Below are 17,518 nucleotides of genomic sequence, written 5' to 3'. Positions count from 1 at the left end.
TCTAACCCTTTCTTATAAACATCTTTCTCCTTCTGCTTGAAAGCTCTTTGAAGGTAGAAATTATTTCTTCTTTAGTATTCCCATGAAACTAGAAGACAGAGCTTCCAGATTGACAGAGTATGAGGTAGCACGCCATATTTTCTTTTTATTCATTTATTTATTTTTTTGGCTGCGTTGGGTCTTCGTTGCTGCGCGCGGGCTTTCTCTAGTTGCGACGAGCGAGGGCTACTCTTCGTTGCGGTGCGTGGGCTTCTCATTGCGGTGGCTTCTCTTGTTGCGGAGCACGGGCTCTAGGCATGCAGGCTTCAGTAGTTGTGGCACGCAGGCTCAATAGTTGTGGCTCGCGGGCTCTAGAGTGCAGGCTCAGTAGTTGTGGTGCATGGGCTTACTTGCTCTGTGGCATGTGGGACCTTCCCGGACCAGGGCTCGAACCCGTGTCCCCTGCATTGGCAGGCGGATTCTCAACCACTGCGCTACCAGGGAAGCCCTAGCACACCATATTTTCAATGTGTGAGAGGGATGTTAAAGTGAAGCGGTACTCACAAATGAGAAGAAACACAACATCCATGTTCCAAATAAATACTAAAATATACTACGTCCTCAATTTTGTTAATAACTCCCTCTCAACATACTGGCTGAAACCAGGAAACATTTAGGCTCTCTCCCAACCTATCAACCTAAGGACCATGCCACAGAGCGTCTCAAACAGCATCTCCTATTGACTTACACATGGATTTGGACAATTGTCTTGGAAAATCCCATAGACAAATATAACAGGAAGAAGTTCTATTTAAGAAAACAACTCCAAGCTAACTGAGTTTACAGTTTTCTTATTCACATGGGATTAAGGTTTCTTGGCAACTCCAAAGTAAACAGCCACATGGGATTTGAAGCTGGGTTGTTTTTTTTTTTTTCTCTCTCTCTCTCTCAAAAAAGTAATTGATGGAAAACTCAAGAAAGAAAACCGAGAAAGAAACACAGAAGCCTCTATATATTTGCCTGTAGTTGGTTTCATCTCTGGCTAAATTCCTTCATTCCCAATCGTCATCACTTTAACTATTAAGAAGCAGAAAATTTGAATGACTGAATGATAATCTAGAATGACAAGAGTACTAATGGTAATAAATGCTAAGGAAGGAAAGACATACTTATACACTTATCCTAGATCATTTTGATTTCACCAAGGGGGAAAAAAACGGTAATGAAATCTATTTTTTCACCTCTTAAAGTGACAAAAGGCAGCTCCTTTCAAGAAGGAACTTGCCTCCAAAGAAACTGCTGAACATACAAAATAAGACAGTAACATTCAGGATATTTAATAGTTTAATTCAAGGATCATGTTACTTAAAGAGGCAAAGAGTAACAAAGTGTTCTCCCTAACCATTACTAAGAATAACAGAAAATGTTGTATGCTGTACTAACCCCTCCTCACGTTGGCTGACTACAAACTTCCCACAAAAAGCATAACACTGACTAAAACAATATATTAGTGCCAACGTCCAACGAGAAGGAGGAAATCCTAAAACGTACAAAAAAAGCCCACAGCTAAATCTTTTTGGAAAATAAGGCCAGCACAAGTTTTTTCCACTGAAGATATTAACAGCAATTATGACCTTATGATTCCTTGAATAATGCTGGCAACTGACGAGCAAAAAGAAACACACCCTGAATAAGAATACTATTCATACACACACACACACACACACACACACACACACACAACATACATATATGTATATATACAAACACATATATATACACACATATATATGAATTTTATTCAGTAAGAGTGTTAATCATATACTGGTATGGTATATTTTCATGTTTTACAATACACTGTGGTATGTGTTGTAAAACATGAAAATATACTGTACCAGTATATGATGAACATTCTCTCTGAACAGAATTCATATATATATATGTGCTGCTGTATACATATTTTAATGACCCGTTTGGGGAGAATGTCTTAGGTCTTATCTAGGGAGCACTGCTCCTTTAACGATACAACTTAATTTGAGATACTCATCGAGGGGTTCAACTATTCTACCCACAGACACCGAAGTTTCTCAAGCACATCAAGAGAAGGGAAGAAGTTTGCAAAAGCACCTACTGAGCCGAACTTGAGAAGCATCACAAACTGTGCCAGCTCCCCCAAGAGGCATTACTCTCTCTCTCTCTTTCTCTCGCTCTCTCTCTCTCTCTCTCTCGCTCTCTCTTTTTTTTTTTTTTTGGTGGTTGTTGTTGTTCCATGTTCCCTTCTGTGGATGGGTTTCTTCTGCTGACTCACAGCCGCTTCCCCCTGTGACCCCAGCATTTTCCCGTGGCCCACACAGTCACCCCCAGCTTCTCCCCGACCCCACCCGACACCACGACCTTTCCCTGCGCGTCCCCACTACCACTCTAGGTCTTAGTTTCCCCGATTTGTTAGAGACAAGTCTCGCTCAGTGAGTTCTCAGAGCCCGTCACACAGGTCGTGGCCAGTGTCTACAGAAGGTCCCTCATTGGGTCTGGTGCCACATCTAGGCCTGTCAGCTGCGGCTGGAAGAGCAGCGAAACAGGTGATGCAAAACACACCTGGCTCCTCTCCTTTTCTCATGGGAGGGTATGTGGAAAGGCAGGCATATAATCACATAAATGCCAAAGTCCATAAATTTAAAGGTATTACTCAGAGACAAAAGGTAAGAGTTGAATTAGCCAAAGTACAATTTCTAAAGCAATCTATTTTGTCTAAATAAAATGCAAAATTTTAAACGCCATCAAGCAAAAGGCTGTTCTTTAAAAAACAGCAAGAGTTCCTAAATTAAAGAAAGGATTGATTCATGAGATGACCATAAGCCACTATTATAACTCTCCTGGATAAAATAAAATAGTGAAATATCAGACCAACCAACCTTAATATGATTTTGAAATGTGACTGTTTAAACAAAATATAAAAGACTACAAAATCCATACCATTTGTTTTACTGTATTAATTTGCTTCAGCCCTTTGGCTGTCCCTCTAATGCACCACAATGACTCTAATTCAGAGTCCTACTCAGCAAAACTTAACAGCTTTAGACAGAACTTTTCTCACTATAGGAGCACAGTCCCCCCAAGACGGCATGATAATCACCGATTTACAGAAAATGATTTATATTTTATGAACAACAGTCAAACAAAGTCAGAAAAGCACTCCTCAAGTCCTGGCTGCCACCAACTAGGTCTCTGACCCTGGGAAAAAAAAAAAAAATCTATCGAAGACCATTCAGATCCTTGTCTAGAAGAAAAGGACATGACCACCACCCCCAATTTTTAAATGTACTAATTCTTCTGTAAACCCATTTTAAAGCAGTCAAGCTTAAAGCTCTTTACTAAATGTCACAGTATTCACTGGAGTCACATTAAAAGGCACTGCACTGACCCCGTCATTTTATGGGCTGTCATGCTGTGGTTGAGTCCTTTTCCCAGGTAACCCTGTGAAGTCCATAATGAAGAAAGAAAATCATGCAGGAGTTCTGACTACACAGTCCCAGAACCAGATGAACTCCTTCAAAGGGATGCTTCCCACACTTTCATGTTCTGGCCACCTTAACTGCCACATGGTCTCCAAGCCAAATGTCAGGTCAAGAGTTCAGAGTGACAGAGCATGTGAGCTATCTATAAGTGGGCTTTAACCTGTCAGTCAGGATTCTAGTATCCTTAATTTATATTATACACCTAGTAATGACAGTTGGAGCCAAACATTCCTCTTCAGTTGGATGAAGAATGGCCCAAAAAAAAAAAAAAAAAGCCAATTCTTCACGTCTGTGACCAATTAACAGTGCCTGAAAATTATATAATCTTTAGCTACTTCTGGATCACATCTGTATCATGGATATCATGGCCTCACTATAGCTGTACTCGTCAGGTTATACCCAAAATACTGTACCCAGATATTGTTGCCACATGTAAAATCTTGCTCCTAAAAGTGAATAGAATGGTAAGGGATCTGAAAATTGAGTTATATGATAAATAAAATCTAAATATCTTTAGTCTGAAGAAAAGAAGACATACAGATTTTATAAAAAATATCTTCGAAAAAATTTTTATACCTCCAAATGGCAAATCAAAAAGATCACATGGATGAAAAGAAAGGGGGAAACTTTCTGAAAATCAGCACTGACTAAAAATGATCTGCCTTGTATATACATCTGAGACCTGTACTGTCTTTATACCTGTTGTAGAAGATACAGAAGGAACTTCCGTACTTCATGGGTGGCAGAACCAAATGACCTTTTACACTTCTTTCAACAAAATACTTTATGTTCTACAAATTGGCAATAATTTATGCATTCATGGGCAACCTCAACCTACTTTAGCCATTACGATCTGTTTCTCTCCATGAGGTGGTGGTGATGATTAATCTTGGTTTTAAAAATAATAAGGGTTCACTGCATAGTAAGTATACAGAAAGAATACAAATCAACCATAATCTCATCACTGAGACAGACACTTAACATTTTGGAATAATTTCTGCCCTAGTAATGTTTACATGATTTTTAAGGCCTACATAGTAATCTAATCATAAACTCAATGTGATTTCCCACATGATCCAATGCTTTGAGTTTGGGTTCAAGAGACATTTTAACCAGTAATGACTAAACTTTCACAGGGTATTGATTTAAATTAACTATTATTATTCACTTTAAAAAATCACAATAGCAATTAGGGTTTATTCACTGCCATCAAACACACAGTTTAAAGGAACCCCAATGACATCCCCTACCTCCGTAGATGCTGAAAGAGGAATAAAACAGCAAATGTGGTTTTCATAAAGCAGTTGTGTGAAATGACTGCCGAAAGAAAAGCCAAGTACCTGATATGATGACAAAACTCAACAGGTGACTGTACAACATGCTCGAGAATATGAGCTTGACACCCAGGCTCCTCGTATTCAAGTCAACACAAAGACAGAACTTAGAAAAGAAAAAGAGAGAATGAGCAAATCACTTAAGACAGTCTTTTTCTTAATCTTTTCTCACTAATCCTTATCTGCTCGACTCTGATGGAAGACAGAGCGCAAATCAGAAGATATAAAAACAGGACAGATTCTTACCCTTAACAACTTTCTGAAAGATGACCATATGAGAAAAGAATCTAAAAAAGAGCGGATATATGTATCTGTATAACTGATTCACTTTGCTGTACAGTAGAAACTAACACAACACTGTAAATCAACTCTACTCCAATAAAAATTAATTTTTGGGATTCCCTGGTGGCGCAGTGGTTGAGAATCTGCCTGCCAATGCAGGGGACATGGGTTCAAGCCCTGGTCTGGGAAGATCCCACATGCCGCGGAGTGACTAGGCCCATGAGCCACAACTACTGAGCCTGCGCATCTGGAGCCTGTGCCCCACAACAAGTGAAGCCACGACAGTGAGGGGCCCGCGCACCGCAATGAAGAGTGGCCCCCACTTGCCACAACTAGAGAAAGCCCTCGCATAGAAACAAAGACCTAACACAGCAAAAAAAAAAATTAAATAAATAAATAAATAAGTCAGGAGCTCTTTAAAAAAAATTAATTTTTAAAAATAAATATAATTAATTAATTAAGAGATGACCAGAATAACCTGTTTGGGGGGTTGTCCATTTTTTCTAAGTCTTGTACGTGCCAGTTACCCCTATTTAGACAGTTGTAGGAGAAAACAGTGATCACAGACTCTCTCAATGAAACTTATGCTCAAGTCCATAACGCTGTCATCAGAAATAAGAACTCAGGGTCCCTGAATGTTGACTTTAAGGCCTAACTGTCCATTTGTGATGACATCCAGTGGTGACAACATTTAAGTCTGGAATCAAAATCAACACTCATTCTGCAGCCTCCTCAGCCCATCTTCAGAACTGTGACGTCAAATACTCTTCACTGTATATACACGTCCTCTTGGAATGTCTGAATTGTGAACCACGTGAATATATTACCTATTGAAACACATACTGAGATTAAAACCTTAAATATCCTAATTTCACTTAAATCAAATTTGATTTTAAATGTTTAAGCATAAAGACTCAGTGCTAGAGAAAGTATATCATGGGCTATAATGAAGTGAATTCACTTTTAAATAATTAAATCAAAACTTATTTCTATGACCAGAGGACTATGACCTATTCAACCTATACAAAATAATGGTCAGTGGAGGAAGTAGAAGCAATTATACTTAGAGATTTCTGCCTCCCCCCCTCCAATAAAAAGATTCAAGTGGTCCCCATCTAAGACCAACTAATGCACTCATTTCGAGGTACAAAGGGAGACAGATATTCCTCCAAGCAATTTATCCCAGAAGACAACACTTGCTACCTTCCAGTCTCAAAATGACAAATCTATTTGCCTAACAAGATGAGCTTGAGGGTAATAAAAATATACCACATAAACCATCGAACAGTTTCTTATTTATATTAGTCTTAGTGATAAGCCCTTCTGAAAAACCATAGTTCAAAGGTCACTTTTCTAAACTGACACATTTTAAGGGTATAAAATATCTCTACTTTAAAATATGTGATGTGTACTTTGTGGTGAAACAACGTATATAACCCAATGTAATGGAAAACTTGGCTTTCATCAATTATGATGCCGAATGGATTTTCTCTTCTTCAGCCATTGGGATTCGAGATTCCTAAAGCATTTTGCTTTGATGAATCACATTTGTAATACAATCACTTTACTCATCCCCACCTAATACACTGTAACACATTTTCCCCTCCAAGATCTTGCCATAGTCATTTCACAAGAGAAAGAAAAAAAGTAGTCATTTCACAAGAGAAAGAAAAAAAGTAGTCATTTCACAAGAGAAAGAAAAAAAGAAGTGATTAAAGGAAACAGGACAGACAGTGAGTAAGCCATGAACAACTGGCCAAAGAACTGTAAAACTCCTGGCAGACCATTTCCATGTGTTTCAATTAAAGTTCCATGAGAAGTGGACAAAGAACTAGAGAGAACAGCAATAGTTGTATCCATTCCCTCCTTTTGTAAATATAGTTAGAGCCAAAGAATAAAAAGTACAATTACTGGAGAACTTGCAAATTTCAACATAGAAAAACATTTGGGATGTACCCAATACAAAGAGTCTAATTTGTAATCTCATCAGCCAATCAGAGAATATTAAAAAGCACTTTACATTTTTAATATAGATAGAAAAAAGGACTAAGGGTGTATAAATAGTAGTTCTCCTTCAAAGGTGGGATGACTAAGTGGATGTTTTTTTTCTTTCTTGCATGTTAATTATATATTTGTTATAGACAACTTAAAAATGACTTGCTATAAGGAAAGAAAACGACTTAGTACAAATGATTAGGAAGTTAAAATCTATAGATCAAATTGAGTATCAAAACATGATAACACAACAATTCTACCAAATTTTTCTAATTATAGTAAATGTTCTACAAACTTTATTTCCTCCATTAAAAGGTATTAGTAGTTGAATTGTGTCCCCCAGAATTCATATGTTGAAATCCTAACCACCAGTACCTCAAATGCGACCTTACTTGGAAACGGGGTCACTGCAGTTGTAATTAGAGAGATGAAATCATTAGAGTGAGCCCTAATCCAATAGGACTGGTGTCCTTATAAAAAGAGGATGTTTCGACACAGCAAGACACACACAAGGAGAACACCATGTGAAGAAGGCAGAGATGGGGACGACGCTTCTACAAGCCAGGAACACCAAAGACGGCAAGCAAACCTCCAGGAGCCAGGAGAGGGGCATGGACCAGATTGTCTCGCACAGCCCTAGGAAGGAACCAACCCTGTCCACACCTTGATCCTGGACTTCTAGCCTCCAGAAAGGTGAGACAACCCATTTTTAGTGTGGAAGCCACTCAACTTGTGGTACAAATTTTTAGAGCAGCCCCAAAGGATAATACAAAACGTTTCAAAGCCTTAACACACAGAGATGTTACCCTCCGACCACATTCATTTTTCTTTAATCTGTCTTTTGGTAAATAGCGTTTGCAAAATCAGTATTTCCTCCAGATGCTCCTCCTCCCACCCCTATGACTGCAGTTACATAAGGCCACATAAAGGAATTTTCTCCAGGAGAATGTGAGAACAAGTGACACATGCCAGACCCAGACCTGACCTGCCGCCTTAAGACCACGGCACACTCCCTCCTTCTCACCAGCTCCCATCTGGCCATGGTGATGACCCAGTTTTAACCATACAGATGAGATCGTGCCTTAAGGAACAGCAGGGCTCTGTCTTAGAAGGAATCTGGGTCTCTCACTGACAGCATGGGACAATGCCACCCACCAAGCGGGAATACTCTCCTTAGAATGTTACATGAAAGTAAAATAAAGAACTGTTCTTTTTTTTTTCCTTTTTGTTATTGTTTCATTAAAAATTTTACAAAAGATGTACACACTTACTTAAAGATTGTACTATGTGGAAAGGACAAAATAAAAAGGTGTGCTCTCTGTTGATGGTTTTATGTATCTGAAATGTGTACCATTTCAGACCTATATTTTATCTTGTTTTTATATGTATTTTGCAAAACAGAAATCATACTATTTATATGTTTGCTTTTTGATTCAGCAATACATTGCAAGTATCTTTCTGTGTCAATGGGTAAAGATTTACTTAGTTTTTTTTAAACATTGCATATAATTTCATGATGTGAATACACCAAAATTTATTCAACCATTCCCCTATTTTCGCACTTTTAAGATGCTTCTAATTTTAAAGAACTGTTCTTTAAGGCAAGATATTGTTGGCATTATCTGCTGTAACAGGTTAGACTTTTACCCTAATAGAATATCAGTGTAAATAAAACATTTTAAACACATACAGTAAAACAGTATACAGAAAACCAGGGAGATCTCTGAAACAAACAATAACTGTGACTCCTGGCAAAAGTCTAAGTGTACAGTAAACTGAACAACTGCAAATTATAGCTCCAAATTTGAGACAATACATTTGGTGATCCCAGTAGTTGTTAAACTACAATTTCAACCCTTTGTAGAAATCTACCCATTCTTACTCTTAAAGATATTTAAAGTTTTCTTTTATTTTTTAATTTCAAAAATTACTAATGAAAATAGTAACTATAATCATATTGTTATGATTTTACATATATTTTGATGGTCCAAAAAAACCAAAGTAACATACACAAGTCTCATCCTCCTCTTCCAATCCTCTCCTTAGGGAGAGCCAGTATGAATCCAGGAGGTATCCTTCCAGACTTAGATATTTTTAAAGTCAGGATAGTCAAATTTTAAACTCAGCTCAAAGAGAGGTTCTAATTTTGGTTTGTGATACACACCCCAGAGTAAAAAACCAAAATATATTCTAACAATAAGCATATAGAAACTTCATATTTGCATTTCCCTGGGAGAAGAAAAGCATTTTTCAAACATGCTAATGACCAGCAATGTGGTTTATTTTTTGTTCCCAAATGTTTCCCAAAATGCCATTAATTTTAATGGAAGATGTGTGACTAGAAGAAAGTTCCTGGAGGAGAATTCAATACTTCTCCGCTCCTTCATTCTACCGGAGACAGACCATAATGTCTACTTCTGTCCGGTCAAAACACTGAAAATTACTTTTCCGAAATTTGGGATGCTTGCCTTTTAGTAAGCTGCAGGGTAAGTATCCAAATCTTATATTGACACTTGTCAATCAGGAAGATACTTTATTGAACAAAAGAAGAAAATGAGGATATTAAAAAGTACTCCATTTAGTTACTCAGAGACTTCATTAACCTGTGACCAAGAATGTAATCTATGATTCCAACGCACAGTTTGTGGGATGCACACATGTTCCTGGATTCAAACATGTGTTTCCATTTAAACTGCTGGAATGTATATATGGCTCTGCAAAGAGTGATAAATATTAGCAAATCTTCTAAGAATGAAGGTCCTTTATGACCACATACACTGTGTTTCGATTCAGGTTTTAAAATGTCTGAGTCACACAAAGCTCAACAGGCTGCTTTTTACATCGCTTTGCAAGTTAAAGAAGAACTCAAAAAAAGAAAAAAAAGAAAAAAAAATCCTTCCACAGACTGCGTCTATTTGTACCACCACAGCCAACCCAAGGCAAATCTGCTATTTGTCTTCTCTTTTCTTCCCCTTGTGGCAAGCCTGCCCCAGCTAAAAGCAGAGTATTCTGAATTGCCCAAGTATTGAGTACAAGTTGGACATGAACCAACGTCAGACAATGCCAAGGAAGGCGGATTCAGACACAGTACATAAACTTCAACAGCATGAGCCTAAAAAGCAGGGGTGGAAAACTGTGGTCTGGCACATGCTATTTGGCCAGCACAGCACTTTTAAATTTTGAAAATTTAAATCCCTTTAAGAAAGGCCGCCCAAACAAAGAAGGTACCTCATCATATAGGATAGTACACCTCACCTTGCACTATGAACTCTCCGATGTCATATGCCGGCCAAATGTTTGAAGTATGAATGCTGCATGAATTCTTCCACATCTGAGCCTTTTTCCATTCTGTTTCTTCACCTAGAATGCCCTCCCCACCCACCCAAGCCTACCTCCACTTGGCTAATTCCTACTCTTCTAAAGACCTCAACAAGTCCTTTTTAATCTCCTCAAGTGCCAGTCAAGTGCTTAATCCTGTACGGCCCAGACTTTCCTGCTATTTATGCGGCTTTATCATCAAACACCAGACTAATTCCTTTAGGGCAGGGACTACGCCTTGCTCATTTTGGTCTTTCCAGTGTGTTGCACAACACAGCAGGTGGTAAACAAATATTTTCAGAATGAAGAAATGGCAATGCCAGTATCAGCTCTGAAAATATTCGCTTTCAATATCCTTGGAAGAGAATGCAGATGAATGATGAAGTTGACCAAAAAAAAAAAAAAAAAAAAAAAAACACACCGATCACACAGAAGGCAAGAGAATGAGGAGGACTGTAAAAGCCACATCTGGTCACACAGGTGTTTTCCAAAAGTTTGATGACCCTCTACAGTGATATTTAACCTCATCCGTAGTCGCTGCTGTATTTCACTCTGGGACAAACTGTGTATTTCTTCCTACACACATGCCTTCTGGAAACCAACAACAAACACACAAATATAGTAAATTCAACTGAACAAAAGAAAGAAGAACAGGAACTCGAGTCAATTTCTTTGAAAAGACAGACATCTTCCCTTACATAAAACACTTATTTTAAAATAGAGCTAACCAGAATTAAACAACTGCTCTCCCCACTATCTCAAATCATTTTCCATCAGTTCCACTCCTATTTCCCTCTATGACTGGCCAGGCTGGCTTCACTGAAGGTCAGAACTTCCGGAGGGCAGCCGGGGGACAGAATGGACATGGTTACCAGTCGTGAGCAAGCAGGTCTAACGGTGCACCTTTTGCCAATTTTATTACCTCCCCCATGGTCATGCTTACCAGAAATGAAGAAGCTGTGAGGGACTCCTTCTCTCCAGCCCCCTAGGCCAGGTATGTGTTTGGGGAAGGAGGAAACAGGCGTAAAGAAGATCATCTGGGCCGCAGATCTGGCAGTCCTCACTGCCTCCTTGCCTCCAAGGGAAAACTTCATTAAATTTGCCCAGAAGGAGCCCCCTTTGAATGGTTACATCCCAAACAGCCTACCACCCTTTCCTTGCCCCAAGCGTCTCCAGCTATCTTATCAAAACCTACTCTCCTTCCTATGGAAGGGGCGCTTTCAGGGGCTTCCAGTGTAGCTGCTGAGACAGGTACATTTCTCCTTAATTATCGCCAAGGCACGAGTAAAAAGTGACTTACCTTCTGAAAAAAGTCTTCCCCACTTTTGCCTTTTCCTTCAGCAGCAGCTGTAAATAAAAATGTATACATTTAAAATAGTTTCGTTTTTCAATCTATGTATTTAAAAAACTCTCGAGTATCAGGTATGAGAATACAAAGGTCAACAAGATACCAGCCTTGCTCCCCCAAAGCTCAGTGCCTGTCGATAGGCCTCATCTGTAACGCAAAATGGATACAGAATAAAATACTAATCCAATCAATCAGACATCTTTAGATAACTTCACACTCCTTTTTCTGTCTGAAAGCCTCACAAGTCTCTATCTTCACACATAGATGAAAGTAATCTTGTCTTCTCATAGTCAAGGAACTACATACATGAACAAATGCAACTACCAGTAGAATCAGCTGTAGTGCTGTGAGCACCTCTTGTCTGTAATCAGTCCCAGGCGTGAGGTTGCCTTTTCAAGTGATGGCTCATCTGACAAGGCCTACTCAGAGCAATTTCAGTTTTATGCTTTGCAATGACTGTATAATCTACTTGGATTTCAGCTGGCATCACACACTACACTTTAACTCACTCCTTTATTCACATTTACAACGAGAGAGACAAAACAACAAGAGAGTTAAAAAGCCACGGTGAAGGTCCCAGACAACAAAATTTCACCTGAGATTAATTTCAAGGTCATTGCATTTGAACAATCATTTTCATATCTGAATGGTAGCCTATAAATAAAGGACAAGCCCAGTTCTTTACGCGCAAAAGTTTTACGGTTCTGTGAACATTTTCTTTTTAATCTGTGGAGAGAGAGGAACAAAGAGCTAATGGCATCTTGCTTGCAATAGCATCAAATTGCACCTTTCAGAAGGCAAACACCAGGTCTCAGATTCAGGCACAGTGTGGACGAGTTCCCTCCCTGCCCAAGACAGAGAAACGAGCAGGAACAAGAACTTCTGGAAACTGAAATCCGGAACACTGTGGTACCCCAAACACCTAGTGGGTAATACCGTCAAGGGGCCTACCTGTAGGCGCACGAGTGTGAGTGTGTGCGTGTGGGGGGGGCGGGTAACAAGGGCACTTGCTAAAATTATTAAAGACCCAATAAGTGTGGCAGATCATTCCGTTAAGTAGAGAATTCAAAATTCAAAGAAATCCTCTCTGCCCTCAAAAAGTAGTAAGTATTAACGTCTAAATTCTTTTGTCACCAACTTTAATTTCACAGTTAAAGGTAAGATATCTTCTATAATTTTGTAAAAATGTGTATTTTACTGACATGTTTTCATTTACAAAACAGAGCAGAGGGCTTCCCTGGTGGCGCAGTGGTTCAGAGTCTGCCTGCCGATGCAGGGGACGTGGGTTTGAGCCCTGGTCTGGGAGGATCCCACATGCCGCGGAGCAACTAGGCCCGTGAGCCACAATTGCTGAGCCTGCGCGTCTGGAGCCTGTGCTCCGCAACAAGAGAGGCCGCGATAGTGAGAGGCCCGCGCACCACGATGAAGGGTGGCCCCCACCTGCCGCAACTAGAGAAAGCCCTCGCACAGAAACGAAGACCCAACACAGCCATAAGTAAATAAATAAATAAAAATTTTAAAAAATAAAAAATAAAAAAACAGAGCAGAGTACATGTTTCTGTGATTTCCAAAGAGAGTTTGGGGAAATGTATAAAAACAAGAGCTAGAAAGAAATAATAAATTAAAAACTGTATTCTAATATGTGGCAGCTAAACAGCCCCTCAAAGATGTCATGTTCTAATCCCTGGAACCTGTGAATATATTACCTTACATATGCAGAAGGCATTTTGCAGGTGTGATTAAATTAAGGGTCTTGAGGTGGGAAGTGTATCCTGAATTATTCAGGTGGACCCACTGTAATCACAAGGGGCCCTTTTAAGAGGGGAGCATGAAGGTCAGAGTCCAAGAAGGCAATGTGACAACAGAAGAAGAGGGAGAAAGAAGGACATGTGACGGTAAAAGGAGAGGGTCAGAGCAGAGAAAGATACAGAGATGCTACACTGCTGGCTTTGAAGGTGGAAAAAGGGGTCACAAGCCAAGAAATACAGGCGCCCTCCAAAAGCTGGCCAAGGCAAGGAAATGGATTCTCCCGTAGAGTCTTCGGGGGAAGTGCAGCCCTGCCAACACCTTGGTATAGCCCAATGAAACACATTTCTGATTTCTCACCTCCAGAACAGTAAGATAATAAATTTATGTTGTTGTAAGCCACTATACTTGTGATTTGTTACAGCAGCAAAAGGAAACTAACACACAATTCCAATACCATTTTTTTTTTAAAGTGGGATGAATATCAGGAGTCCCACTTTTTTTTTTTTATTATTAATTAATTTATTTATGGCTGTGTTGGGTCTTCGCTTCTGTGCGAGGGCTCCCTCCAGCCGCAGCAAGCGGAGGCCACTCCTCATCGCGGTGCGCGGGCCTCTCATTGTCACGGCCTCTCTTGTTGCAGAGCACAGGCCCCAGACGCGCAGGCTCAGTAATCGTGGCTCACGGGCCCAGCCGCTCCGCGGCATGTGGGATCCTCCCAGACCAGGGCTCGAACCCGTGTCCCCTGCATTAGCAGGCAGACTCTCAACCACTGCGCCACCAGGGAAGCCCACCAATACCATTTTAACTTTACTTTCTGCACAAATACCACATCATCAACAGCATGAACTAAGCACAGAAACCGATGTGAGCCTTTGAGTCACACACTTCCACAAATAGATTCTTTGTAGTTAACTCTACAAATTATGATTTTCACTCCAACTAGGAAATATACCAAAAGTAAAGCTTTTGAAAGAACATAAAAAGCAATTTTGAACAACAACAAAATAAGCAAAGCTCACTCTTTCTAAATAAACTGGCAAACTTGGTTGGTCCTAGCCAGAGGGGCCAGGAAGATAAAAGGTTGGCACCCTAACCTAATGACACAAATGCCTTGGGGGCACTTCAACTCAGCTACCTCTTGGGCTGGCTTTATCTCTAAAGCCAAAAATAGCTTAAAGGCACCCCTGCTCGATGACACAATTGCTTGGCAATGAAAACTGCATACTAGGGCACAAAGATTGGAAAAAAAATTCTAGTGACATCGAGGGAACTCTTCTTTTAAAAGAAATTTTAGAATCAAACATATTTTCAAAGGCCTATCAAGCAAGGCAGATAAACACCCCTTTCACCAACAGGGAACCTCTTCACAAATTAAAATTCAGCAGTTTAAATTTCATGATACAATTAACGTTTTATTACAGAAACTTCCTTTAGACACTTATTTTTCTCATGACAAACGCATTATGTCACAACCTTGAAATGCCCCTTCATGCCAAGTCCAGCTAAACAGACTTCATAGAATGGCCTTTCAATCCCTGGATGAACAAAAGGGGGGGAACTTCCTTAGTTAGACCCAAATTATAATTATGTTCCCAGAAAAACATCTAAAACTTAACCAGAAACCTGTACCTTTAGCAACCTTATGATTTGAGGGGGAACAGGAGGGAGGGAGCCAGAGATGGCACACTCGTTGACACCAAAAATCTCTGGCTTTTTTCATTCCAAATGTTTACACACAAGAAACTCCAAATCTGAGCCTGATTTTCCCCTAAATCCTGAGACATGTCCATTTCCCAAGCCCACAAGGACCTGGTAAAAGCCTCTGGTTGGACTCTTGGGTAGTCACTGTCTCCAGTGCAAACCATGGTGAGTCTGCCATCAGTCCTTGCTGGGAGCATGCTTACCTCATTCCCAGGTTGCTGGGTCTCCTGCACAGCTTTTACTGACTCCACCCAAACAAAGCTGTCAAGGCCACAGAAGCCAATAAAGGGAGAGCAACATTTCACCAAAAGTATTCTCTCCCCGCCCCAAGAGGGATCCTCCTGAGCTCAAATTTGAGAGTTCCATTCTCAAACTTAACTCTAAATTCCTCAGTATTAAAATATCAACTCCTCTTGAAGAAGTGAGAGACTGGGAGGGAGGAGGTTTGCGGAGTATTTCTTTCTCAGTATAAACTTAGGCATATAAGATGTTCATTCTGCAGACCCAGAAAAGAAAGAGAAGTTCACTTTCATTCCACAAATATTTAAGTCCCATGCTGGTGACTCAAAATAGGCAATACAGACCTTCATTCAACTTACAACCTTGGCCCATATATTCAAAGCCACCCAACGAGTGAGATCAAGACAGAATTAAAATTCGGTTCTAGAAACAACTTTCCCTAAGATCTTTCCACAGTCACAACTCTATCCAAATTAAACGTATTAGAAATTTAATTTAGCTATTCTTATTCTGGACAACGCACTAAAGAGCTAGTCATTTTACTCTTAACCCAACACACTAGAGCTGGGTAGCTACTGTTAGGACTAAAGAAGAAAGGGTGCTTCCAGGGAGACCATTTGAGAGTTGGATTGCAAGAAAAAATAGGAGGTATGGTAATTTCTTGACCCAATGATTTTCTTTTTATTATGTTTAGAGGGGGAAACATCACCTGTGGAATGAGCCAACCCATACTTGATGTCATGGCGTGCCCTGACCTTTGAAGTCTGATTGTATTCTGTGGTAGAACAGTTCTATCGAGCCTTCACACATTCTTATACACTGATACACCCTCATCTTTTTTACTCACAGTAACATAAACACACACATAACGATTTAGTAGGCTTTTACTAACTGTCTTTACAATATGACTTCTGCCTGATGTTCCAAAAGTTAATCGTTTGATTGTAAAAACCCTGGATTATTCCTGCCAATGAAAGCAACTGTCTTTATTTTCATGACACAGAACTCCAGGAATAAATTACTTCAATACTACTGAAACATGGCTTCATGTGCAGGTAAAGCATTTCATATTTTAAGCTGAACAATTCATTTTTTATGGTTATTATAATTTCTCCAATGCTTTGCCCTATTTTATTTCATATTTTTGCTTCATAAGAAATACGGGATGGCAAAACCCACGGCCAAAAAAAACAGCAAAAGTTGAAACAGGTGTAAACTATTACAGTCCCCCAAACTACAGGGAAAGTCTAGTTAATTACTGAATTAAAGATGGGGGAAAAAAGCTCGATTTTCAGTTCTTCACAGGGCAAATGGAAACTTATTTAAATTCATTCTGAAATGCTTTTCCATAACATCTGATGCTTTCTTTACACAGCCAAATCTAAAAACACAAGAACTATGTATTTCATATTTAAAATATAGTATAGAATATCTTTAAACATTCCTTTGAAAAGCAATGGGTTTTTTTCACCCTTGTGGAATATGAGCAAGAAAAAAACCAAATTCAAATTACAAAAACTAATTGAGAAATAATTCTTCAAATCTGTGAAGAGGCCATCTTGAACTGCAGTGTCGGGTGCAGCCATTTCGCAAGAGGAACTCTGGTCTGAAGCACTGGAGGTGAGGCCTCTGCACGTGGCACCCTATGAGCAAGTGAAACTAGAGGAAGCACTGAGGAAAGAAAAAAGCTGCCCCCTGCCTCCCCAGGAGACCCTCCAAGACCAGCAGGTGCACAGGTGACTTGCGGCCAACATTTTGGACAGCACAGATCTGGAGAGCAGGAGAGGAACAGGAAGACCACCCAGGATTCAATCAGATGAAATGATTTTGAAGGAGACCTAATAAAAAGAGAACAGGAGAGGGCAGACAGCAGAAGCAAGAAGAACTACAATCCTGCAGCCTGTGGAACAAAAACCACATTCACAAAAAGATAGACAAGATGAAAAGGCAGAGGGCTATGTACCAGATGAAGGAACAAGATAAAACCCCAGAAAAACAACTAAATGAAGTGGAGACAGGAAACCTTCCAGAAAAAGAATTCAGAATAATGATAGTGA

General features: G+C 39.7%; 1 protein-coding gene across 3 annotated transcripts in view; it reads right to left on the bottom strand.

Annotated features, from left to right (window-relative positions):
* Positions 1-17,518, bottom strand: part of BICC1 (BicC family RNA binding protein 1) — a 300,346-nt gene that overhangs the window by 188,792 nt on the left and 94,036 nt on the right. For all 3 annotated transcript variants that reach the window (XM_059900587.1, XM_059900588.1, XM_059900586.1), the window contains exon 2: positions 11,724-11,770. In XM_059900587.1, coding sequence (XP_059756570.1) covers positions 11,724-11,770 — 47 coding nt within the window. The remainder of the gene's footprint in view (positions 1-11,723; positions 11,771-17,518) is intronic.

This window comes from Balaenoptera ricei, chromosome 16 (genome assembly GCF_028023285.1).
Source record: "Balaenoptera ricei isolate mBalRic1 chromosome 16, mBalRic1.hap2, whole genome shotgun sequence".
NCBI classification, from domain to species: domain Eukaryota; kingdom Metazoa; phylum Chordata; class Mammalia; order Artiodactyla; family Balaenopteridae; genus Balaenoptera; species Balaenoptera ricei.
This window is presented reverse-complemented; position numbering and strand designations above follow the sequence as displayed.